The sequence below is a fragment of the Sceloporus occidentalis genome, unplaced genomic scaffold (assembly GCF_023333645.1).
Source record: "Sceloporus occidentalis isolate IW3139 unplaced genomic scaffold, rSceOcc1.0.p SCAF_5, whole genome shotgun sequence".
NCBI classification, from domain to species: Eukaryota; Metazoa; Chordata; class Lepidosauria; order Squamata; family Phrynosomatidae; genus Sceloporus; species Sceloporus occidentalis.
The window spans coordinates 30,159,869-30,186,906 of NW_028316985.1; the positions used below are offsets into that span (position 1 = coordinate 30,159,869).

Consider the following 27,038-nt stretch of genomic DNA (forward strand, 5'->3'; position numbering starts at 1 on the left):
CTGAAAAATTCCCTCCTGATATATACATATCAGATGATGGTACATAATGGCCATCAACTAACATCATCTGTTAAAAAGCTACTGGTCTAAGGAAATATTCTCATAATTCATGAATATACTGCTGTACCTTCATGTAAAACTGTGGCTGCTGCCAGAGAATTACAAATGTTCATAATTTTTAGTCAAGCATGATTTGTGATGAACAACTGAAGAACTGGAAACCATTTATGGATTTTTTGAGTCATAAGAAAACTAATGATGTAATAATTTGAAGCTTTGATTATTAATAACATTAGCAGTTTGATTTAGTACAATCTGTAATGACAAGACTATTTTATATATAGTTTTTGCACGTTACAGTTTAAGGACAGGATCAAAGTTCTTATATAGTTTCACTGATTTAGGTTAACTTGCAATTAAGGTAGGTTGTATCTATGGTGTTAGTCTTGTGTAGTTAGACTAGTTATTTTGGTTAGTAGTCTAGCTTTAGTTCTTCACATGTACAGGTTGAGTTTCCTTTATCTGAAATTGCAAAATGTGAAAAGCTCCAAAATCTGCACTGCAGCCACCCCATTAAAGACTGAAGCAGGAGGCTGGCAGTCCCACTGCTGGTGCTAGCACTGCCAGATGTGGCTGCTATTACTAATTTCCATTCACAGAAGACTTGGGTAGGGAAGGTACTGACTTGGTACCACTATCTGGTGGTGGACACTGAAGGGGTCGGGGGGGGGGGAGAGGAGACTGTGGCTGTTTTATGGGGGCTCTTCTCTGGACCAAGGCCAGAGATTATTGCCAGCAGTTACTGTGGTTGCATCCCACTCCAGACCTCACTTCAGCTGGGGGATGGTGGCAGTGGATGAGCAGCAGCAGTCACTACCACCACCACAGCATCCACTGCTTATGGAAAGTTTGGCCACACCATCTCCCTTTTCTTTCTTTGTTATGTTTATAATTGGATGTCGTGAATATCTTTTAAAATCTAATGTAAATATAAATATTAAAAATGATTTGTGATGTGACATCCTTGCACCCAGCAGCCCCTTGCTTCTTCACTGTCTGTCATCAGCATCGTGTAGTGATTTAAGCATTGGACTATGACTCTGGAGAGCAGCGTTTGAGTCCCTGCTTTGTCATGGAAACCTAATGGGTGACCTTGGGCAAATCACACTTTCTAAGCCTTGAAGGAGAAAAGGCAATGCCCATCTGAACAAATCTTGCCAAGAAAATCCCATGATAGATTGCCATAAATCAGAAATAACATGAACGTACACAAGAATAAATAGATGTACTAGCCTTATTACCTGTCCAAATTCTCATCATCTATTATAGGCTTAATTTAAATACAATATGTGGTGTCATTTTTTATGGCACGTGCCCCTCCCCATCTTGGTGTACTTTCAAGACACTTTTAAAAGTGCATAATAGCATACTTATTGCAGGTCATCTCACACTATGTTCAAAGTAAGTGTCTTAATGTTGTTCTTAGATTCTTAATGAATAATGAAGGATGTGAAAGCCAAAGCCTCAAACATTTTTCTGCCTGAGGCAAGTACAAAATGCTTTTTCTACATTCAACATACAGAAGCTACCTATATCAACAGCCACAGAAGACTTGCAGTTAGGGATGTGAAAATCTCCCAGTGATGATTTTGCTGCATTTCCCCAAATTCCTACCTATATTTTATTTCAACAGTTGAGCATGACTTTGGCATGGAAACTGATGCACTTTTTAAAGATATTTTCCTAATCCATACAATTTTTGCCACTGACTAAAGCTTATTTGTCATTGTTTTTCAATCGTCTGCACTGTTATCCATTCACGATTTATAATGAACACATTGTTTTATGGATTCTTTATTTCCTTGTAAGCCTTGAAAGTATGCCAGTTATTGAGGTGAAGTGTCATTCTTTTTGCAATGAATCTCAAGAGATGTGAAAAGGAGACTGTCAAATCCAATGAAATTATTTTCCATCTATAGCATTCATATCAGTATAAGTGCTACTGCTCTTTCCTGTGCTTATGCAAACTAGCTAGTTTAACAGGATATAAGTCCAGTTGTGTGCTATATACCTGTGCTACTCAAAGTGGTGGTCAGTGCATCTGTGTTGGTCTGTAATCTACTGGCTGCTAATCTGTATGTCTGGGGTGGGGTGGGGAAATAGTTGTAGTTAGTGGGTACAAATATGGTACAGTCAGCCCTCCATATCCACATATTCCTTATCTGTGGCTTTAACTATCCACAGCTTCAAAATATTTTTTGAAATATATAAATGCTTAAAAGCAAACCTTGGTTTTACATAACGGACACCATTTTACTACTCTATTGTATCTAATGGGACTTGAGCATCCATGGATTTTCATATTTATGGAGGGTCCTGGAACCTTACTTACCAGTCTCATGGTGGCCCACAGCAGGCTAAGACCATGGCATTTTCATTTTTTGCTTTCCAAATACAGACTCTGTACGAGGATCAATGTAAGGTTAAACGACATAATCGGACTCTGTGGGGAATGGTTTATTTTAGAATAAATAAAATAATCCCCAGCACTTTAGTCAGTTCAAATGCTTGAACAGACATTACCACATTACAAGCACAGGTAATGAAGCAAGACAGCCTATAACAGTTCAAACATATTTCCGATTCCTAACAGTCTTAATGAATAATCTATAACAGCACGAGGAACTTTCAACACACAAGCTGGGTGTGAACGTATTCACACAGACTTCCATTCTTGCCCCACCCCACAAACTAATTAGGCTTGAAAAATAAAGGGCAACATTGATTCTAGCTAAAGTCTTATTTTTCTCCAGCCGAATTGATATCTGAAGGCTGGGTATTTATGTCTCTTCTCCCCATAACCTGCAACATCAGCTGAAATCCCCCCTCCTAAACTCAAATTAGATTGGGGGGAGAGCAATCCTTCCACTGAAGAAAATGGAAACCATCAATTGCTGCACCCACAGGAAAACCATTGTATTTCAGAGAATGGAGATGGCTATGCTATGTTAGTTAGAAAGATTGTGTCATGCACCTGCCTCTGGCTTACAACTCCTGCAAGTTTGTGCACAAGACCAAGTAACCTTCCGGCTATAAAAGGGCCTATGCCCCTGATATAAATAGCTGATACTATAAACTACTATCCTCTGAAACAGCACATCGGCTGCAATGATTGGCTTAAAGAAAGTTTTCTCATTATTTTGGAAATAAAACTAGAATGAACAACAGAAATACAATACAGAATCATCAGTGTACATGGCACTCCTTGTTCCAAGGCTTTACAAATTAAAACTCAATACATGGTGATAACAGAGAGAGAAAAGGAAAATGAAATCATGGGAGCATCCCATCCCTCCCTCCCTCCCCAAACAAGGGAAGGCTACAACATTTGTGGCTTTTAGTTAAGAAATCAAACAAATAGGAGAAAACATTATCGATGGGATAAAGAAACTGGATTTGAAGGATTTTTCTTCCTCTGTCATAACACCAGAACCCATGGTCATCCAGCCAAGCTGAATCTTGGGAAATTCAGGACAGACAAAAGAGAGTACTTCTTTAGATATCAAAAAGTTGAGCTATGCCAAAATGGCAATGATAGCCACCAACTCACTAGATAAAACAATGGATTATAAAGCAGTTGCTATGAGTAATTATGGTAGTATGGCACCTTTGGGGTCAGAGGAAGAATCCATGTTGTTGCTGAAGAATAAAAGCTGGAGAGGAACATTGCCTTCAACTAGTGCTTGTGGTATCCCCACAGGGATATAATTTGACACTCTAGGAAGAGGTATTCTGGACAAGATGGAATTTTAATTTGATTCAGCAGGGTATTATTTTAAGTCTTACTTGTGTTCTCTTTTGCATCAATTAAGTAAAGATATTATTATTTAATCATAATAGAAAAGCAACATGACTAAATGAGATAAAAGCATTCAGCAAGTAAGTATTATTACTACTACAAGAAATACTACTACTACTATGTCATTTATTGGAATTCCTATTATCTATTACATAGCTTTTGTTCAGCTTAGTCACTAGGACAGCAGTGCTTGCCTTTGAAGTGCAATTCTTCTGTCTGAGCTAAAATTACTGATGAGAGGCTTTGTATCAGTAAAAGAGAAGAGCATTTCTGAGTCTTGTGTAACATAATTAGTTATACTCTTTGATTTTTACTTCAAAACGTGTGTGTCCCCTCAGTGTCCACAGCAGGATTGAGAGAAACAAGAAACCTTTTGTACAATAGGTAATTTACTGTGCAATACATACATACATGGATCTCTATGCATTTGTACTTTGACAATGGAGTTTGAGGGAAAAAACTGCTGTTTCTTTCTTCAATTAGGAAAATAGGAATTTGAATGTTTTTCTTCATGGGATGATTTTATATTCTAGAGAAGAATAAATGATGCCAAGGGCAAATGCATGCTTTTTTCCCCTGGAGGATAGGAGTCTGGAAAAGATACTTCTTTGGATTACAATTGCAAGAAGTCACCAATCATGCTATCTGGGGGATTATGGGATCTGTATCATAAATCCAATTGTTAGTCCCTTAGCAGAGCAGACTCACTGAATGCTTTGCTGAATGGTAACTTAACATTTACATAAATCTCATTGGTTCAATAGTCCTACTCTCATGGGAATCAATGATCTAGGCTTCAAAAAGCAACTTTTGAAAGGCCTGTGTCAAACACATTATGTGCACATCCAATCTTACAGTATGCCTTTCCCACTAATTGCAGTAAGATAGTACCATCTGGGATGCTTTTTCACATGTTCAGATGAGAACTTCAATAATTGTGTTAACAATAAAACATGCCAGGTGCCCATAGTTAATCACCAGCAGGTACAGCATTTGAACAATTTGCATCTTAATGAAGACACAGCTCAGATGTACAGTACACACCATTAGATTTATTATTAAATCTAATAAAGTAGCGTACTAAGGATCTTCAGCTATTACTGCCACTTCCAAGAATGGGTTTTTTTTGTTTTTTATTTGCATGTACACTAAAGACAGAGTTAAAGATGATCTATTAAAAAGCCTACTGGTGGCAACTCTAGAAAAATGAACAGGGCTTTTTGCAGAGGAGTCCTCTGAGAATCAAACTGTCTTTTGATGAAGCACCACGCTGTGTTTCATTTGGTCAAAACACAAAAGGAATGAGAGTACAGCATTTACAACTGCTTATTAAGTGAAATATTGGCTGAAATACTAGAAATAAAGAGTAGCTATCAATAATGATCTTTGTGGCATGAATGAAGATACCATGTTGTGCCTTGTGTCCTTGCTTTGTGCTTTGTTGTGGATGCTGAAGGAAGGTTTCTATCACTATCATACTTTTCCAGATTCTTCTACAGTAAATAAAATGTAACATTTTAGTTACTTTTGAAAAAATTGGATGTAGGCTTTTTTTTATAGCACTATGCATATTACGGGATAGATGCAAGAGCAAGATGGCATACCAGCTTTACATATGCCAGTACTTCTCTTCGCCAATGAGTAAGGAATAATTGGTTTGTCACCTGGAGACATAGAAAATCAGCAACTGGGCGTACCATAGGAGTAATGGGGTAGGGATAACAGATATGTGAAACAGGCTCTATCCATGACACCACCAGAAAAGACTGGGAAAATGTCTAGCTGAAATCCTGGAGATCTGCTGCAGTCAGAGCAGAGAATCCTGTGATAGCAATTTTGTCTGATTTGGTTTAAAACCTCTTCCTATGTCTATGTCTAAATTCTACTGTTCACTTGCACCTGGACACTTTTTCCAAGGCAGAATTTGGATCTGGGTAAATAGTTTCATATTTTGGGTACAAAAGATGTCTCTTAGAGGGACATGTCTGTAGAAAGGCTGTTTGTACAATGCTAACAGGTTGCTAAAAGTGTCAATATATACTTCATTTAGTGCATGGGCTTGAAAAAAGGTTGGATACCATAGTGAATTGCTATATGACATGGTACCAAATTTTGCTCAGCAAATTCTGTTGCATTACAAATTCCCAGATGCCCTGTCCATTGGTTGTGCTGGCTAGGTCTTCTGGAAGCTGTACTCTAACAATCTCTGAGGCCTCAAGTTTGGGAACCATTGATTTAAGGTATGCAGCCAATTTAATCCTAAAAGGATTTAGGCTATTCTATGGGATTTCAGTTACATGCTCCATTTACTAAAATGTTATGTATTTGAACTATAGAAATAAATTTCTAGGAACTGATTTATTTCTCACAGACCTCGAGCCTGAATACAGCATAGCCCTGAACACATGGTGAAAGATGATGGGCTGCAGTCCAACATCTTTGGAGGCTGCACATTCCCCATCCTTGATTTAAAGTTAATTTTTCAATTCTGGAGTAAAGAATTGAAGAGCCTGGTTCATGGGCTCTCCTCTTCTCTATCCAGTTATCATGACTGATTTCCTCAAAGCTTTTTTCTTTTCTCTGTCATTTTCAAGCCACCTCTGGGTCCTTTCTGTTCCCAGGGTTGTGATGTTTGACAGATATTTGAATTTACTCAGCAGGTATCAGATTAGGCTTGTGTTTCATTTAGCATTTTTTCACCCTCCTCAAGAGATTTATGTCTTCGTTCTCCTCTCAAGGAACACTGAGTCAAACAATACATTTCAATTTTTTAGCAGTTTTCTTTATGGCAACATATGCTGACTCTGTCAATAATCCATCCTTTGCTGTCTTTTGTGGGGTTGAACTATCACACTCAGTAACCTATTGTTCTCTGCTTTTGAAAAATGTTGTTCCATTTACTGCAAGCACCTATGCATTCCTCTTTTCATTCACTAGCTTTTCCAATTCATCTCTCTTTTTATATTCTCTTAACTATATAAGCTGGAAAAGGGGGTGAGGCTTAATAGATCTTCCAGAAACAAATGAAAAATTGGAGTAGGAGCAGACTAAAATCTGTAAGAAGAATAATGCTCAAGTATGGACTTTATCACATGGAGGAAATTGGGGGTTTAAATAGTAATTTTCCTGGGAAAATCATCAAATTGCAGTAAAGATTTTCACATGACATTGTGAGTAAAGAAGGCTTATCCTGGGAATAACCAGGGAATAACCAGCAACAAATCATTCATGGGGACATCACATGAATGATTTGCTGCTGGTTATTCCCATGTTATTCCAGGGATAAGTCCTCTCTAATTGCAATGTGTGTGAAAATCTTCACCACTATCATGTGACTTTCCCAGGAAAATTACTGTTTAACTCTCCGATTCTCCCCATGTGTGATAAAGTCCTATGTGCATTTGGAAGCACACATGCCTGTCAAAAATCACTATTGAGTACATGTCAACTGTTATGCTTGAACTCTAGGTTTCAGCAATACCTGATACAGTCACACAATATACTTGGACACACTGAAAAACTTCCTAGTGTGTCTTCTGCATCTCTCTACCACTGCTGTAACTACCATATATATTCGACTATAAATCGATCTCATATATAAATCGAGGGCAAGTTTTTTGGGGGAAATTATAGATTTTGATATGACCTGTGGATAAGGCAATGGTAAAACTTAGGAGCATGTAATGAAGCATGTAAAGGATGAAGCAAAGGAAAACAAGGGAAAGAGCTTACAAAATTCCAGCAGGCATAACTATATGTGCTTATACTAAAAGCTGGATGGATGAGAAATTAGAAGGGGATCAGTGCTTCCAGGGCACATTAAACTCTTGCCTTTCACCAACATATTTGGGTCAATTTTTTAACCTAAATTTCTAGACTTATACACGAGAATATGCACTGCTTGGTAGATGTTTAATTCTTTGGTAATTTTATTCTTAAAGGAAGCAATATGTGAGAAAGGCTCCCAAAACTGGAGGTTTGTATGCCAAATTTGCATGTGTGTTTGTGTGTATGCACACATGCGTTCACAGTAAACAGCATAAAATATTGTGCTACACAGAATGATGTTTTCCCAATGCAGAAAATCCTGTTTGCTATGCAAAACAAACAAGCAAAAACAAAACCAACTCCCCCTCCCCCCCCCAAAAAAAACACCCCAAGTACATTTTGCACAGAATAAGTCTCAAACTATGAGGATTTTTCTCAGTCCAGGATTCTCCTCGTCAGGGTCTTCCAACACTGAAAACGTATTTTTGGTCAATTTCTCAAACATTATAGAATACTTTTTCCCTTTGTAAAGAGGGAGAGCAAGGGAGGGTTGGATGGGCGAAGGAGGAAGAAGGAGGGGGAAGGGAGGACCCAGGGGCAGCGGCAGGATGGAAGGATTCCCAGCTAAGTGCAGGGGAAGAAGAGTTGCAGCTGGCGCCAGGAAGGCGGCCGGGGGAGGGACTCCAGGAGGAGGGACATATAAGGCATAGGGAGGAAGAGGAAAGGGGAGGAGATGGGATACGCGGAAGAAGGGTTCGAGGAGGCATTAGGGAAAGAGGACGGGGTTCCCTTCAGCCCCAGCTTCAACTCCCCAACACGGGCTGGGAGGATAAGAGCCGGACCCTGCCACGTGTCGGTGCCAGTGAGTCCTAGGGGCCAAAGACCCGAACGGGGAGAGCCTTTTAACCCGGGAGCTGGCTGGGGTGAAGGAGGTAGAGAGGGAGAAGAACCCACCTGGTGGGAGTGGAGAAACAGGGGCAACCCGAGAGAAGCAAACGTGCCCGTGGTGGGTCCGGAAGAAGAGCTGCCGCCGGCCGGACAAGCCTACCGTCTGGCTTGCCCTGGAGGACTTGCGCCCAAGTGAGCAGGCAGAGACGCCCAAAGAGAAGCTAGGGGCTGTGAAGTTAACAGCCATCCCCCGCCCAGTGAAGTAACTAGGGAGTGGGAAGAAGGGCTGCTACCTCAAGACTTGTTGAGAATAAAGTTGGACTGTTGACTGTTTGCCTGGAGTGAGTGGTGGTTTACTAACGGGCAGCACACAAACCCCTCATTATGGAGCCTCAAAGGGTATTGCCGCCCATGGGACCACAGGCCCCGCCCACACCCTTCCTATTACTTCAGAACTGTGAGGGAAAATGGGGAAAGACTGGGATGGTTCATGTGTTCACCTGCTGATGAGACATTCCCCATTTATGGCAGCCTCTCCCTCCTTCCCTTTCCCCTTTTTTTCTTGGGTAGGAGAGATGGAAAAGCCTCAAAGAAACTGAACCTCTGTGGATAAGAATTTCTATGTGGAACATCTGTACTACACATTAGTCCATGAGTACTGCACTCACTTCCACCAAGGGAGCACATTCATATTCTAGCCAAACTAGCTAGTTTAGGGGCACATTGATATTCTGGCCATGCCTCTGGCTGGTCATATTTTATTGGACTTCAGTTTACATCAGCCTCATCCCGCTTGGACAGTGCTGATGTATAATAGGAGTTCTAAGCGGTTTACAGACCGCCCTTTTGGGGCAGCCTGTTCCCGCCCCTTTCCCTGCTGATCGGGGCCTCAGCTGCCACAGCGGCAGCCTCTGAGGCCCCAATCCGCCGCTTTCTAGGCCACGGGGAAGTGGCAAAAGGCCACTCCCCCACAGACTGGAAAGGGGTGTCCTTGGGGCTTCATGCCCCAAGGACACCTGACAGTGGTGAGGACAAAGAAAAAGGGGCCACTTGGCCCCTTTCTCATTTGTGTCACTGGCGAAACCGTGTAAAGGCTGTGCCCAGCAACACAAACCTTGAAGGAGCTCCATTTTGGAGCTCCTTCCGGCACCGCGGAAAGGGCACCCTAGGCGCCCTTGAGCAGCACCAGGACGTCACTTCCACGCTGCTCTGTTTGGAGGCGGTGCGGTCATGACTTCCCAATGGCAGCGCCCATGTAGAATAGGCACCACCATTTTGTATATACTAGGTACCTACTAGGGTTAGGGTGTCAGGAAAGGACGCCCTTTCCTAACCTTAGTATGTACCTAGTACGTAATTTTTGTGCATCTGGAACGCACCCTAGTTAAGTAAGTATCTGGACAACCATAGGTTCTCCACTCTAATGTAAAATCTATCCCAGATGTATTTTCATAATAATCACTTTATTTTATGGTGATAAAAATATTTATTTGCTGCAAAATTTCTGCTGCCATGAAGAAATGGTTGATGGGTCTTTCTCATGTGCTCTCATTTTTTTTATTTAAGATGCTAGTGGGGCATATGTCATTATCCTACCACATAAAGGAGGTGACAGCACTGATTTAGATAAACATGAGTATATTCTTTATGAACCTGGTATGTTTACTCACACTTGACACACAAATCAGCAGAAAAACCTGTCCTTTGTAATATAATAAATTCATAGTCTACAGGTCTTCTTTTTTTGTTTGTGGAAGAAAATTTGACAGCAAGTTCTTTTTATTGTGATTATATAAGGATAATTATGACTGCTTTGTTGTCCTGACTGAACAATATCTTCAGTGTTTTTATTTTTGTGTCTTGTTTGCCTCTTCAGAGAGAAAATAAATAAATTCCTCCTTCTCTAAAGATAAAGGTTTCCCATTTGACAAGGTTGCCAAGTTGTGTCCAACTGTAGGAGGCAGTGCTCATCTCCATGGGTAAGCTGAAGAGCCAGTGTTGTCAGAGACAGTTCTGTGGTCATGTGGCCAGCATGACTGCACAGAATGCTGTTACCTTCCCACTGAAGTGGTACAGGGGTACCTATTTATCTACTTGCACTTTTACATGCTTTCAAACAGTTAGGTTGACAGAAGTTGGGACAAGTGACAGGAGCTCACTGTCATGAAGTACTTGGGCTTTGACCTGCCAACCTTGCTATCATCAGAATCAACATCTTACCACTGAGTAAGGTAAAGGTAGAGGTATTTCTCACTGACAAGGTTGTCAAGTCAGGTCCGACCATGAGGGCGATGCTCATCTCCATTAATAAGCTGAAGAGCCAGCATTATCAGAGACTACTCTGTGATCATGTGGGCAGCATGACTGCACAGAACACTGTTTATCTACCCACCGGAGTGGTACCTGTTTATCTACTTACATTTGCAAGCTTTTGAACTTCTAGCGTGGTAGAAGCTGGCACTAGTGATGGGAGCTCATCCCATTATGTGGCACCTGGGCCTCGAACTACTAACCTGCCAGTCTTGCAATCTACAGAGTCAGCATCTTAACCACTTGAGCCACCGCATCTCACTGAGTACGTTGACCTAAATAAGCTTAAGGACCATTGTAGAGATGACCAACTGACTGATTCTAGACAGAGACTGGCAATTTATTTTAGAGCTCTCCAGTTCTCCAGAAAAAAATGCTCAAAAAGGCACCAAGCTTGCTCCATCCTCAGAAACAATTAAACAGGACAAACACATAAAAGGTATATTTTGGATTGTTATTTACAACAGTTTCATCTCACAATTCCTCCAAAGAACTTAGGGTAGCATGCCAGATTCCCTATCTCATCCTCAAGCAACCATATGAGCAGAGCTTGGAAAAGTTTCTTTTTAGGAGTTATAACTCCCAGTTTACCATGAGACTGTTAATTGTTCATAGGAACATAAGACAAACCATGCTGAATGAGACCAAAAGACTACTAATACAGTATTCTGTTCCACAGTGGTCAGCTAGATGCCTGCAGGAACTCAACAAATTAGACATGAGAGTAACAAAATTATCCTATTTTTGCAGTACTGAAGTGCACACTGTCTCTCTTACTGGAGAAACACAGCAGATGTCTTGTAGCTGCTGACAGACATATCCTCCATGACTGAGAATAAACGAGGCAAAGAGGTCACAACTGGCCTATGGTACTGCAGAGTTATAACAGATCAGAATCTGAACTGTTCTCTCCTTTTTACAATCAGTTACTATGCTGGTTTTTGTCACAGGTCACAAGCATAACCCAGGACATCAGAGTCAAACCAAGTAGAACAATCTTATAGTCATTTCAAAATATATGAAGAACAATCAGGTTCCAGAAAAAGACTGGTTCCAGTCTCCATAGATAGCTGTGAGAATATTTATCTGATGTCCTGGTAGTATGGACTCACTAGTAAGCTAGTATAAAGCAGAATTTCATGTTGGAAATTATGAATACAACTATAATGGTGAAGGTAACTGAACATATTACATTTAGGATAGAAGTAAAATATTTAAAATATGAGTGTCATGCTTGAATGTAAAATAGTTATATACTCAGGAAAATATGTCAGACTCCTAAATGAAAAACTGAAAGGACTGGGTTGAGAAATCTTTTAAAAAATTAATTGATATGGAGGAGCAAGTAGACAAAATTAAATTCTGCTCATAAAACTGTTGTTGTGAGAAGGAAGTGTCCTTTTTTCTCAGTATGGTCTGATAGTCCTTTACTAATAGGGACATTAAGGCCTAAACTTCAGGAAAATTATTAGTCCCAGCTAGATCTATTCTATTTAGAACATAGGCCATAGATTTGGATGAACAACTGGATTTAGGCCACCCTTCTCTGTGCTTTACAATAACAGATATTTCATTAGTGTAATAACTGGGCCTCCAGTCATTTGAGGACTTCGCTCAAACCACAAAGGGTTAACCTGGGGGGAGGTACATGCTAATGAGAGCTTACATCACATGGTAATGAGCAGCTACATCATAACTGACGTAAGGCCCAACTGGCCAATATGAGAGTATGACCACAAATTTTGAGAACCTTCCCCCTAGAGGGCTTTAAAAACCCCTGGGAAGCCATGTGTTCTTTGTTCTCCATCCTTGTATTTGTTTTGGAAGCCAGCTGTTGAGCCTGTGCCAAGGGCATTCCCAGGCACTGCATAATTGTCACTTGCTATTTGATGTTCTTTTGTTGCCTGGTTTATTGAATCATTTCCTGTATTGCTATGTATTTATATGTATTATCCTACTAGAGAGGCAGGCTAGCTCCAACAGGCCTCCCTGGTAGAAGATTAACCATCCACTAGAAGCCAAGCCCTCCCTCCAGTCCATCTCCCCTGATCCAGGCCTCGGAGGTAGAGAAGAACTGCTGGACCTCATCCCCTTCCCCGCCACCACTCCCTTCTCCTTTTGTGTCATGTCTTTTTAGATTGTAAGCCTGAGGGCAGGGAACCATCTAATTAAAAGATTGTATGTACAGCATTGTGTAAATTTACAGCGCTTTATAAATAAAGGATGATGATGATGATGATGATGATGATGATGATGATGATGATGATGATGGCAGGCTTAAGGGATGTGGGTGGAGCTTGGCAAAGAGGGCCAGCTCCTTGCATCCAGAAACCCATCAAGGACTGCAAATCCCATCACTGTGTGAGCTTAGGAAATTTGTTAGCTAGTGCGTTTAAGCTTTTGTTATGTTTATCTAATAGCTTGCCTGAAATGAACATCTTGTAACTATGCATTCTGTACCTGCAAGGCAAGGAGGCCTTGCATGAATGATATCTTCTTGCTCTATTCTGTCTATTTAGAATAAATACCTTTCTTTAAAAGTATCTGCTGTCTGTGCTGCTGTACATGTGTCTTAGCTTGGTTACTGATTGCTTAGGTTAGCAAGGAAAGGAAACTAGAAGTCCTTAGCAAGTCCCAGTGTGTGCTAAGGGGAGTTCATTGGAGCTTCACTGGGTGGTGGCAGCTTGACTAGAGGATCTCAAGGGGTATCATTCAGCTCAGCAGGGAGCAGGAATAGAGACCCAGGAGACTCTAGGGGAATTTTAAAGGGATCCTGCTGGGGCTAAGGGCCAGGAACAGGGTGACTGTTGGCCGCTTAGTCCCCAGGGATCATCACATGGTAGGCAGTGGTGTTTTTTGAACTTGGGAGCTATAATTTTGGCTAGATGCTTTGAAGAAAGTGTTGGATTCTTGGGTTCTTTCTTTCTTTCTGTCTCTCTCACTCTCTCTTTTACCTGCCTAGGGGTGAGAAGGGAACCTGTGGAGAGATAAATTGCTGTGTTGGGTTTGTCCTGTTAGCTTGGGTTTTTCTTTCTTTTCCTGAGAGGGGAAAGGCTCCTGAATCTTGTGGATTGTAAAGTTCTGAATCATTTGCCCTGTGTGTGTGTTTGGGCTGTTTGCTGTTAGAAGAGGAAGCGGGGGGGGGGAGATCTTTACCCACAGCACCCCTTTATACCTAACAGCTGGGTTGCCTGCTTTCGCAGGAGGATTCTCTTGTGGGCTGGGAGCCAACAAGAGGAGGCTGAGATTCAGGGTTTGCCAGAGCCAGTGGGCTGGAAAGCTGTGATTTGGTCAGGCGTGGTCACATTTCTCCAAAAAGGTGTGCTAAGACAAAGAAATTTGGAAGACGCCAGTGAGGTTTTTTTTTAATTAGACAGGGGAAAAATATCCCTTGGTTAAATGCATGATGTGACTCAGCCTACCTGTGTTGTAACCCCTCCCAAGAGCTGGCCAGGGACGATGGTTCTTCCAGAGGTTTCCTAGATACCAATCACTCTGATTCTCCACCAAGCCAAGGACTTGCTGGCCTGGAAAACAAAAATCAAAAGAGGTCATCAGACATAAGATCATACTTTCACCCATTGATTTATTTTATTGATTGGATTATCATCCCAAGACTAGACTCAAGACCGAGAAGTGAACATAATTATAATAGTTAAAAACACAATTTAAAATACATCAAAAACAAAAATAAAAAAACAGATTAAAACATATTATAATTTCATTCACTCACTAACTCACCAGCACAACAATTAACAGGATCCAGTGCATTGTTTAGGTGAGATGGGCCTTTTATAGCTCCTCATCAGATGCCTGACTAAACAGAAAAGTCTTTACTTGTCTGTGAAAAGAAAGTAGGGAGGCTGCCAATCTAACTTCTCCAGGATGGGAATTCCAGAGCCTGGGGCAGCCACTAAGAAAGACCTCTTCCATGTTCCCAAAAGATGTACCTGTAAAGGTGGTAGGACCAAGAGAAGGGCCTCCCCAGCAGATCTCAGAGCACAAACTGGTTTGTAAAGGAGAATACGGCCCTTCAAATAATCTGGACCTGAGCTGTGTAGGACTTTAAAGGTCATAACCAGCAATTTGAATTGGGCCTGGAAATAGACTGGCAGCCAGTAAAAGCTCTTGCAATAGGGTAGTTGTGTGATCCCTGTAGCTAGGGTTGCCATATGTCAGGAGCTCCAAACCGGGACAAATGTAGGACAAATGTAGGGCAACATTTTCAAATGTAGGACACATTTTATAAAAATGGAGGACGTGCAAAAAATTGAGGATTTTTAAAAAATGTTAATATAAATGCATGTTTTTTAAGCATGATCAAAATGGAGGACATTTTGGCATTATTCCTAGACAGATGGCAGAAATGTATTTGCCCTCGGGTTCAACTGTACTTCTCAGAAGTGTGTACTTGGGCAAGGGACTGTGGTTTTTCCTCACTACGCATGAGTTTGTAAAAATCACAGCAAGTTACATTGGCCGTGCCTCAGAGGCTTGTTGATATCAATATCACCACCACCATCATCATCATCATCACTGTAATTGTCCAAGAAAGGCAGACTTGTTAGCATTCAAATCGCCATAAATACACGGAAAATGCACTTGCATATATTTAATAATAAAAAATAATGGGGAAAAAATAAAAAACAAGGCAGGGGTATATATATTTCATAATAAAAATTAATAAAATAAAATAAAACAAGCAATAATAAAAATTAATGAAATAAAATAAAACAAGCTATAATCAAAATTAGTGAAATAAAATAAAACAAGCAATAATAAATATTAGTGAAATAAAATAAAACAAGCAATAATAAAAATTAAAGAAATAAAACAATAAAAAGCAATAATAAAAATTAATAAAATAAAATAAGTATTTTATATTTTTAAAAATAATTTAAAAACCCCAAAAAACCAAGGCAGACCTAATGGCCACTGACTCAGCTTTCCTCCTCCTCCTCTGCCCCAATTCTGCCCTGGCCCCTTCAAGGCACCCTTCCTCCGGCTCCTTCCTCCTCCTCCTCTCCTCCCCTCCTCCTCCTTAGGATGGCTGGCATGCGCGTGGGGAGGGAAGCTGGGCAGGCGCGCGCGCGCACGCGCTGCCGCTGGCCCCTGCTGAGGCCTGGGCGGTGCGCGCCAAGGAGCCCGTCCTCTTTGGCCAGCTGGCCAATGGCTGGCTGGCCAAAGCAAGGGATGAGCTCCTGTTTTGGAGCCCTGTGTGTGTGTGTGCGCGCGCGCGCGCGGTGGGCAAACCCTGACGCGGTGGCGGCGGTGCTTCTGCCGCCGGTTAGGAGGAGGAAGGCGGAGCCGGAGGAGGAGGTGGGTTGGCGCTGCCCAGCCCACCATGAAGAGGAGGAGGAGGGTTGGCGCAGCAGCCAGCCGCATTAGCGGCAGCGGCTATGGCCACAGGAGGAGCGGACCCTGAATTGGGAACAAGGCGTGGGGGGCCCCCAAACCGGACCGTGAAGGGCCCCCCAAAAGCGTGATTGTCACGGGGGGCGCCGGGTTATGGCATCCCTACCTGTAGCAGGCCCAGTTAGTAATCTGGATGTGGCTCTTTGGACCAGTTGAAGTTTCTGAAAACTCTTCAAAGGCAGCCTCATGTACAGTGCATTACAATAATCCAACCAGATGTATTCAAGGCATGTGTCTCCATAGCCAGATATGACATCTCAAGGAATCAGTGCAGCTGGCACATAAGCTTTAATTAGGCAAATGCACTCCTGGCCACCACATAAACCTTAGCTTCTAGACTTAGCACATCCAATCCAGGAGCACATCCAAGCTGTGGACGTGTGTCTTCAGGGTATTAGTACATCCAGCACAGGCTGAATCCCTATTCAACTGACCAGAAACACCTCTGCTTTGTCTTGATTAAGTTTCAATTTCGTCACCCCATCCAGTCCACTACTGATGGCAGTTTTAGGATCAAAACAGTTTCCTCACCTTGTGGATGTCATCAACATATTGTCGGCATCAAACACCAAGAATCTAGACAGTCTCTTCTAGTGTTTTCATGTATATAGTAAATAGCATGGGGAATAGAAGTGAGTCCTGAAGGACCCACAGGGCAATGACTGGGTGTGTGAGGTGTGGAGAAATCCCCCAGTAAGACCTTCTGGGTTTGCCCATGCAGAAAGAAGTGAAGCCACTACAAAAAAGTGCTTCCAAGTCCCATCCCAGCAAGGCAACCCAGAATGTGGTATCAAAAGCTGCCATCAATCCAGCAGAACCAACATGATCACACTCTGCATCTGCTGCCAGGGTAGGTCATCCACCAAGGCAATCAGTTATATTTGTCCCCTAATTAGGCCTAATTAATATTCACATCCTTGACAAAAAAAAGTGTGCCTAAACACCTGAGGCACCCTCCTAAGGAAGAGGAGATAAGTCCTGAGATTCTTCACACTTTTGGGGTTTATTGGGGTAAATTCATTTCTCCTAAAGTACAGAATGCTTTCTTGCACAGAAAACACATCCTATGGAGAAAATGTTTGTGCAAATTACAATTATTCCTGTGCATAAATATTGGGGTTTGTACAGAAAACGCATGCAGGCATAATATATGTGATTTTCCTGCATGGAATTCTATATGATTATACAAACTGCATAACATTCATACACTTCGTATATACACATGGATTCCTGCACAGAAGAAACACATACAGTTTTCCTCTACTAAGCCTCCCAATATTTTTATGTAGGAATCTCTTTCATGTAAAACACATGCTCAAATATGTTTCTTTTGTGTGCGTGCATGAAAGCCATGTGTATTTTTGCTTAAATAATTTTTTTCTTACAAAGTCTGAAATTATGAATTGTATTTGAATACTGTGTGGAAACCGTTCAATTCTCAGAGAGTGAAAAACCAATGCTTTCATTATTTCTTCCTGTCTTCAAGAAGGAAATAAGTTAAGATTTGCATTTTTGGTGTAACTGAGAGAAGGGCCTCCTCAGATGATCTCGAGCCTGGTTAGTTTCCTTGGAGAAATTTAGCCCTTAAGCTTAAAAAGACCTTTGAAATATCAGATAACATTGCATTTGGTTTTATTTTTTTAAGAGAAGTGTCAGACCATTCTATTCTCTGTGTCTTAAGTCTCTATCAATTCAGTCATCTCCGTTTGGGAAAGTTATTACTTCTCAGTGTAAACAACCCCACACAAGGTTATTGTGTGAGATTAACATAAGGTAACTTTATATCTCCTATGCTGAGCACTATAAAGAACATTTTTTTTAAAAAAAATATAAACAAAATTCTTGGTCTTCTATGCAAGATTTAGAGAGTCATTATCCATGCTGGCTCTAGATAATGAAATATGTAGCCCAACACATATGGAGGGGAGCTGGTTTCTGGGGAAGGCTGGTTTCTGAGAAAAGCTGACTTACATAATAAGATGAGTAGAACCTTGGAACATCCTGCATGAAACAACTCCTTCTGTTTCCCTGCCACAAATGCAAACCACTCTGTCTGCCTGCCTGCCTGCCTGCCTGTCTATCATTTGTATTCAGCATAGCTTTCAATCTGTGAGGGGAAGCGAGCTAAATACTTTTTCTATCCTTCAGAATGATCACTGCTTAATGTCCTAACCTCCTCCTCCTCCTCCTTTCTACTCTGCTTTTTTCCCAGTTTGGGACTCAGAGTAGCATAAAACAAATGAAAAAAATAATTAAAAATCCAGAAGACATAAAAGTTAAAACAAGATTAAATAATGCAATTAAAGCTAGATGAATGTATATATCATAAAACATACACACACACACACACACACATCAGAACAACAATTAGCAAAATCCAGCACATTATTTTGGTGGTCAAAATTATTTAACCATTCATTTAAAAAAACAAAAACAAAACAAAAACAATACTTCATTTGCAAATAATGACATTTAAAAGGTTTCCCCACACTCTGGTCCATTCTTTTACAAGGTAAAATCACAGGGTTTCCTATTATAGTGTCACATAGCTCTGTTGGGTTATGTTGTTCCCTAAAAGAAATCTCCCATTGATTTTGCTGTCTTAAACTCAGCATGATAAATAATTGGCAACAGCAGCAAAGCGTCTGGACTTAATTTGTTTCTATAAGCATCCCAGACTCTTAATAAGTGTGGGATTAATATTTTATCTTTAATTGAACTTTTCTTTTTTTAAAAAAACAACCCTGCTAACATGGTATGTTAAAACAGAAGTTTATTTTAGGTATGCCTTTCTGAACTAACTTCAAGATCAAATCAATGTTACCAATTCTGCTGTTCATTTGTGTGCATAAATGAATTGAGGGCTAAAAGTGCAATTTTACTGATCTGGTCCCACAATCTGTCTGGAAAATTCTATCATCAAGGGGTGATGTGAAAGCCATTCTGAGCTATTTGGAGGAAGATTGTGGAATAAATCAAATTATAGTAAAGCATAGTATTTGGTACTGCTCCTTTTTCTTTGGTTACAAAATTTTGCATTGCTGATTTTCCATAGTTGTCTCTTCTTTGTAAGAGAAATCTTCTTTTCTTTCTTTCTTTTTTTTTACAGAAGCAACATGCCTGGAACGATAGTTAATCTTTTTTATTAATTTTTTACACAAACAATCTGATTTACACTATGCAAAGGGATCATATAAATTAGCATCAAAGGTGCTACAAGATCCCTTTGCATAATATCCAGACTAACATGGTGATGTCTTTTAAATCTGATTTGCAATCAAAGTAATATACATTCACCAAAAAAGACAGAAAAGAGAGAAAAATAAATAAAACAAATACATAATAGGATTCTGACCCTCCCAATCCTGACTGTAATGAAAAGAAAAATAGAAGGGGAGAAAAAAATAATAAAAAAATAATCCCACCATTAAAGATCCAACTAAATAATCCTACTAAAACTACTAAAAATCATAACCACAGATTATTACATTTATTGCTCAAACCATCAATAAATGGTTTCCAGTGTTTCAGAAAATCTTCAATTGGTTTCTCGTTTAAAATCCATGCTAATTCAGCAATTTGGGCTGACTTTTAACCTTAACAATCCATTCATCCACCATTGGTTTATTATGTCAGCCCATTTCCATGTTTGAGCAAACAATATTCTTACTGCTTTTGTGATATATTGAAGAGGTAATCCATATTTATTTTCCAGTTCTTTGTCCATTGTGTGTGTATGTGCTTTGAAGGGTTTGAATAAGACATTTGTATATGTTTGTCAATTTTTCTAGATTAGAAACAGGCCAAATTATCACATTAAATTTGAAGGCTGTAATCGCTGCTATCATAGTTGTCATTTCCTTTGCTTTGCCTTTTTATCCTTTTTGACATTTTCCTTTGCTTTGTTCTTTACATTCTTTGTTAAATGTCCCTTGACTTATCCATGGGTCACATCAAAATCCTAAATTCTGGCCCCAAAACTTGCCCACAGTTTATACATGAGATCAATTTATAGTTGAGCATATAATAATAATAATAATAATAATAATAATAATAATAATTTGTTTTATTTATATACCGCTATTCCAAAGATCATAGCGGTGAACAGCAAGTAAGCTAATTAGCAAGTAAGCTAATTTGCCCCCAACAGTCTGGGTACTCATTTTAGCGACCTCGGAAGGATGCAAGCCTGAGTCGAGCTTGGGCCCTTTTGCTGGTCTTGAACTCGCAACCTTGTGGTTTTGAGTGAATGGCTGCAGTGCAGGCATTTAACCACTGCGCCACCAGGCCCCTATATATATATATAGTAAATACTAACTATTATAATAGCAATGCCATCCTAAGATTGTTTTTATTTTTTTATTTTGTATAATTCTGACTTGGGAGAATCCCACATAACAAGGAAGAGATGGGAAATATAAAAACCACAGTACAGGTCTTAGGAGAGGCCTATGAGTGAGTATTCCTCTTGCAGAGAAAGTTGTTTTCAGGAGTACGAGCTGTGCATTACCGTATAAATACCTCAGTGTTATAGATGATGTGGAATAAATCAAGACAGAACAAAGTCCTAATTGACAAAGGCTGGCATTGCTAGAGGATGGCTCAGGTGGAACCAAATATTATTGATGATAAGAACAAGCTGACCCTGTTGAATGTCAGCTTTGCATTTCACAACTCAGCAGTCTAGAGAGGCTTCTTAGGAAAGTACATTCTGTCATCAAAGGAAATATGTGAGAATCCTATTTGCAAGAAGCTGATGTTGAATTCCCTTTTGGCAGACTACCAGTCTTGCTTTCATTATACTGTCCCAAATTCAAGCCACAAGGGTCAGTCCTCAAACTGATTCATAACAGCTAATGCATAAAGCTTGTTGTTTGTTAATGGATTTTTTTCCACACTTGGAATCCACATGTTGGCTTGTTGTTTTTAAAATGCTCATCCTACTCTCTTATTTTAGCCAATTTTCCCACCCATAAAATAGTATTAAGAGAGACAAATGGGACCTGCAAGGAAATGCAGCACTGTGGAATGTTTCTCTTAGCTGTTCCACTTAGTCAGCTGTGTCCTTTTTTTATAATTCTACATGTTATCCTCTCTACTCTCAAAACAGTCAGCTTTCGTTATCCACTGAGCAGGATTGGATTTTATTGGGCTTTTGTTGTTGTTGTTATCACTCTTCTACTCTCTCCTGCCAACGCATTTAGCCCCCACCATCCCAAGATTTTTTTATACTTCTGCAAACCTCAACTTTTCCCTGATCCTGCTGATGCTTTCATCTTGTGCATGAGTGAAGCCATTTTGGCTTGCATTAGCAATGACACCTATGTGTCAGTATTACAAACAGAAAACATGATTGGAATGGAATGGACTGTTTGAATTATGCTTGTGCTCAGTTTTCCCTGCACCACTTGTACAGCAGGGTGCAGGTACTGAATTTGGAGTAAGAAGAAGGCTTGTCCTAGAAAATAACATCAAAATTCCTTGTTGAAGGGCCCTGTTTTAAAATTGGTAGCACTTTGATTGGGAATACTATTCCATAATTTTTTCCCCAGAAAAAAAAATAATTCTCACCTCCAAAGAGTTCCATAGGCTGGGAGCAGCCACTAATTACTACAATTGATCCCTCAATTGTAGTAATTCAGATGCACTCTTTACTGTCTTTGATGACAAGTGATATAATCTAGACTAGGGGTGCATCTATGCTGAAGAAATAGCACAGTTTGACACCACTTTAATTGCTGTGGCTCCATCCTACAGATGTCTGGGATTTGCAGTTTTATGAGGTCCCAGCACTCTCTGTCAGTGAAGACTAAAGACCATGTAAAACTACAAATCCCAAGAGTCTATAGGATGGAGATATAGCACTTCAAGTAGTGTCAAACTACATTATTCATACAGTATAGATGTAATCCTGCTTAAGTTAATAATAATAATAATTTGTTTTATTTATATACCGCTATTCCAAAGATCATAGCGATGAACAGCAAGTAAACTAATTTGCCCCCAACAGTCTGGGTACTCATTTTAGCGACCTCGGAAGGATGCAAGCCTGAGTCGAGCTTGGGTCCTTTGGCTGGTCTTGAACTCGCAACCTTGTGGTTTTGAGTGAATGGCTGCAGTACAGGCATTTAACCACTGTGCCACCAGTGGTTAAATATACCATGAGATTGTGTGCATGTGCTCATGGAACATATGTCAGGGATTTGAAGGGTTAAAACACAGCACACAGGGAAATGCTTGATGTGTGTGTGTTTGGCCATGAACATTCAGCAGAGTGGCAAGGCTGATCAGCACAGCTGAAGCTCATTGGCTCAAGGACACTTCAGTGCCCAAGTGCACGTAGCCATGGATGATGAAACCATGTGTCTAGATTGCACAGGAGACACATGACATGGTTACACACCTGAACTCACTGGGGTTGGGAGACCACATGGTCTGGAGACTATATAAGCCCAGGGGTTGCAAGGGTGTGGTGTGGGCTTGCAGAAGGAGTTGGATTGGTATGGTTTGGAGATCTAGTTTTGTATAATAGCACTGTGAATAAAGAGCACTTTGGGAGACTTAGTTTCTCTGGTGGTTTATCAGAAGAAGCTATAGCATCGGTTTGCTGTGTGTCCCCGGATATTCCTGCATTGCTGCAGTTCCTGGAAGACATCCAGTTGCTGTCATCCCAACTTGGACTTTGGAGCCACGCTTCTGCTTCTGGAAATTTGCCAGCTCTGCTCCAAGGGTCTGATTTAACCCCAGGACTCGTTTGAGTTGCTGACAGTGGTTGTTGGACCCCAGCAGTTGCACTGACAACATAGTGGGTACATTATAGCTGATGACGTATATCCACTTCTGAGCAAATCCGTGCCGGTGTTGTATTTTGCTACCAGATAAAACCACATTCCTTCCAAGCTTTTCTGCTAGATGTGGAAGTCTTATGCTGTAGCCAACTTCCATCAGAAGCTATGCCATGCATAACAGTCAGTCAGTAGCTATTCAATATGAGGTGGTTATATTAATGCAATTTGCATTACAATACATTTCTGAATAAGAATTTCCCCCCTTGATCCAGTGACCGATCTTTGTAGGCCACCATTTGCTGCTTCACTTGCAGGAATCAGTGATGTCTTGCCAAAAATGAACCAACAGTCCATGTCAACATTTAACATCACTCCCTATTACTGTTGAACAAATAAGATATTTCAATGGAGAGTGAACAATTTATGTATTGGCAGGAGTGAGCGGGACACAGATCAGTGACAAAAATTAATTGAACAGGTTTTATGATGAGATCCCATGCTCTAGGAGAGCCTCTCCAAACTGGACAATTTGCAGATGTGATGGACTCCCACCATCTTCAATGAACAATCATAGTGTATGGTTTGTAGCCTCCATGGAAAATAGTTCATATAGGGGAAATTTTTGGAGAAGGCAACTTTAAAAGTACAAGAGCACCTTTGAAGGTGCTAATAATATGCCATAAAGAGTGAATAGTGGCAATTCGCATACCATTCTTTGTGAATCTCCTGATTTGTTTTCAAAATCAACAATTTAACCCCAAAAATTATCAATACAATTCAACAAATTAAATCAATCAATCATCAGCGTTGATAACTAAATTAATCTCTCCAAGTCTAATGAGTAGTGTTAACAAATTAATATTCAAACCCAACATTGCAAGTTCTGTATGTATGTGGCAAGAGATTTCATAGAATCATTAAGCTGGAAGAGACTGCAAGGGTCATCCAGTCTAACTTCCTGCCATGCAGGAATACACAATCAAAGCATTCCCAATAGATGGCCATCCAGCCTCTGTTTAAAAAACCTCCAAACAAGGAGACTCCACTACACTCCAGAGCAGCATATTCCACTGTTGAACAGCTGTTGCCATCACGAGGTTCTTCCTGATGTTTAGGTGGAATCTCTTTCCTGTAGTCTGAAGCCACTGTTCCATGTCCTAGTTTCTGGAGCAGGAGAAAACAATTTTGCTCCATCATCAATATGGCATCCCTTCAAATGTTTAAACATGCCTATCTGTTCTAAACTGTCTCTTTCCCACCATTTAAGACATATTTGATTGTATTCTGGGACAGTCTAGCTCCAGCTCAAAAGACTATTTATCAAAACAAGCCACCTAGTTTCTGTCAAGCAACTATAGACTTTTAGTCTCAACCACTTATATACAGTTCTGTCAAAAAACAACAACATCTATCCTTGGGGCTCTCCTTAGTAGAAATCACAGCCACAACCTTCTGGGAGTTCTGTTCTATTGTGATCAATCCTCTAACCAGGCACTTCCCCAAACTAATTTCAGTTCTCACTGTGTTGGCATTTCAGACCCGGATCTCCTGAGGTGAAGAATTAGTTCCTCTAATCTTTTGCACCCTTGGCAAAGGGGATAAATTCTTTTCAAAAGACAAAGTAAACATTGCAAGTCTTTGCTTGATGAGAGTACAGCAGCTACCACATTGCATTTCAATTGTTCTGTATTCTACCCTGCTTGTCTCCTTTTTAAAGAGTTATTATAGTAAAATACCGTGACTAACAGCAAAAGCTTTGTCATTGTTTTCTGCTCTGGCCCTACAGTTATGATTAACTGCACTCTCCTCACTCTTTGCTACTCCAGGCACAAGCTTAGCTTATGAAAATGAAGCTGTCTTCTTTACTTATTCATACATCATTATTAATAGTCATACAACAGGGGGAAGAACAACAACACGGGCTGCAGTGCAGGCATGACCACTTAGTGAATTCATCAATTTAGGCTGAGTTAGAGTGGGTAGTCCCAAACAGGGCAGCATCTCTGCAATTAAAGAAAACATGCTTCTACTATAAGAGGGGAAGCCTCTGGATTTTACAAGGAATGACGTCCCAACTTTTCATGTTATGATCTCCTTCCCTCCCCCTTTTCTAGAAGTTCTACTGCTTTTAGTAACAAAGAATTGCACAAATAAAAAATTGCAGCATGAAAAACTAGGCAGCAGTTCCATTTCGATTTGCAGAACAAGAAAAAAGTAATATTACACTCAAAAGGTTATTGGACTGGGACTCAGGAGAATTACAGAATCATAGAATCGTAGAGTTGGAAGAGACCACAACTCTATATAATGCCAATAAATGCTGTGGATAAAATGGTAGCCTTGGATGCAGGCAACAAACACCTGCCTGATTATGAAGCTCATTTTAACAATTTCACAGCCTAACCCAGTTAACAGGGCTGCTTCCTAGGACTTTGTCATACCAGACTTAAAAAGTGGAATTATAGCAAGAGAGCAGTGTCTGTGACCATATCTTATCACACAACACTGTGTCTGTCCAGCAGCTGGTCGATAGTCTATCTGTTGCTAGAGTGCTCCTTCTCATTCACAAAACCTATCAATGCCCCCCCAAACGTACTGCTTTTTCACTATCAAGTGTAATAGATTCCTTCTGAAGCAGCTCTGATATGCAGAAAATCATGTGGTGCCACTGGATGTTGTCATGCTTCTCTCCCACCTCTCCCATCTCCCTCTTGCTATTCCCAAACAAGCTATTTGTCTTTTCTTTTTTCAGTTTCTTTTCTTTTACCCAATGAATTGCCATGGTCATGTCAAAAATAAATAAAAAGAAATACAGACCGAAAGGCATGTTGGCAAAGGATTAGGGCAAGAAGGTAGACCTATGGATGGTGGCATGATGATGACAGAGGCCAGGACAGAAGCAGCACCATTGCACTTTTGAAGATATGTGTGATAATAATTGTCTCCAGCCCAGCATGTTTACACTTGCTATATGACTGGGATTATGAAAACTTATCATACTGGTGTGATACAGTCCTTACTATTTGGGGGGTAAGGAAAGAAACTTTCTTTATTAAAGGTATAACCAGCTTTTCTCCTGGCAAGGGACTGTGATCCACATTAACCCCTCCCTAAATGTTGGGAGAGAGCCAGTGTGAGGTGGTGGTTTGAGTGTTGGACTACTATTCTCAGCCCAGAGTTTAAAGCCCAGCTCAGCCATGGAAACCCACTGGGTGAACCTTGGAAAACCACATTCTCTGAGACTCAGAGGAAGGCAAAGGAAAATCCTCTTTAAACAACTCTTGCCAAGAGATCACCATGATAGGTTCATCTTACAGTTGCCACAAATCAGAAACAACTTGAAGGTACACAACAACAACAGATGTTGGGAGCAGGCTTTTCCTCCTTTTAGTCTATGAATGCATATGCATGTTAAACCAATAGCTTGGATTTAAATGAAAGAAGATGTCATTAGACTTCCAAGATGCTAAAAATAATTTATGACTTGCAACGCCTGGCTGTGGCTTGTTGCTAAACCACATGAGATCTATTTAAAATGTATCTTTGAAAACACACACACTTTGAAGACTACTTGAATCTCCAAGGCTTCTTCTTTTAATGAAATATACTATATTCTGATCTTCCGGTTGCTTATGGTAAGGGGACTGTATAAGAAAAGTGGTGCTTGTTGCAAGAGATGTAAGCTAAGTTTATGGTATACAAGTCAATTCAAATGAGTACATTGAATACACAGTTTAAATGAATGTGTTTTACAAGATGCCTCAAATGTTCCTTAGAAAAAGGAAGCCAAGATATACCACTATCATCCCTTAATAATTATAAGAAAGAGGAAGAGGAAGGGAAAGGGAAAGAGGCTTCTATGCATTCTAGTGCCATGTTTCACAAACGAAACATAAATATCAACTTCAATGTACTCCATACTCTATAAGCAAGAAAGTACAATGTCACAGTCTGATGTGACATTTAGTTATTTTTAAATTCAATAAATGCTGGATTTTTAGTAAACTCGA

At 40.3% G+C, this 27,038-nt stretch overlaps 1 protein-coding gene across 3 annotated transcripts in view; it reads right to left on the reverse strand.

The window, feature by feature from the left end:
• The window catches only part of LOC149311858 (xylosyl- and glucuronyltransferase LARGE1), a 380,354-nt gene that overhangs the window by 93,113 nt on the left and 260,203 nt on the right, over positions 1 to 27,038 (reverse strand). For all 3 annotated transcript variants that reach the window (XM_089528064.1, XM_089528063.1, XM_089528065.1), the window contains exon 7: positions 14,248 to 14,352. In XM_089528064.1, the coding sequence (XP_089384190.1) occupies positions 14,248 to 14,352 (105 nt within the window). The remainder of the gene's footprint in view (positions 1 to 14,247; positions 14,353 to 27,038) is intronic.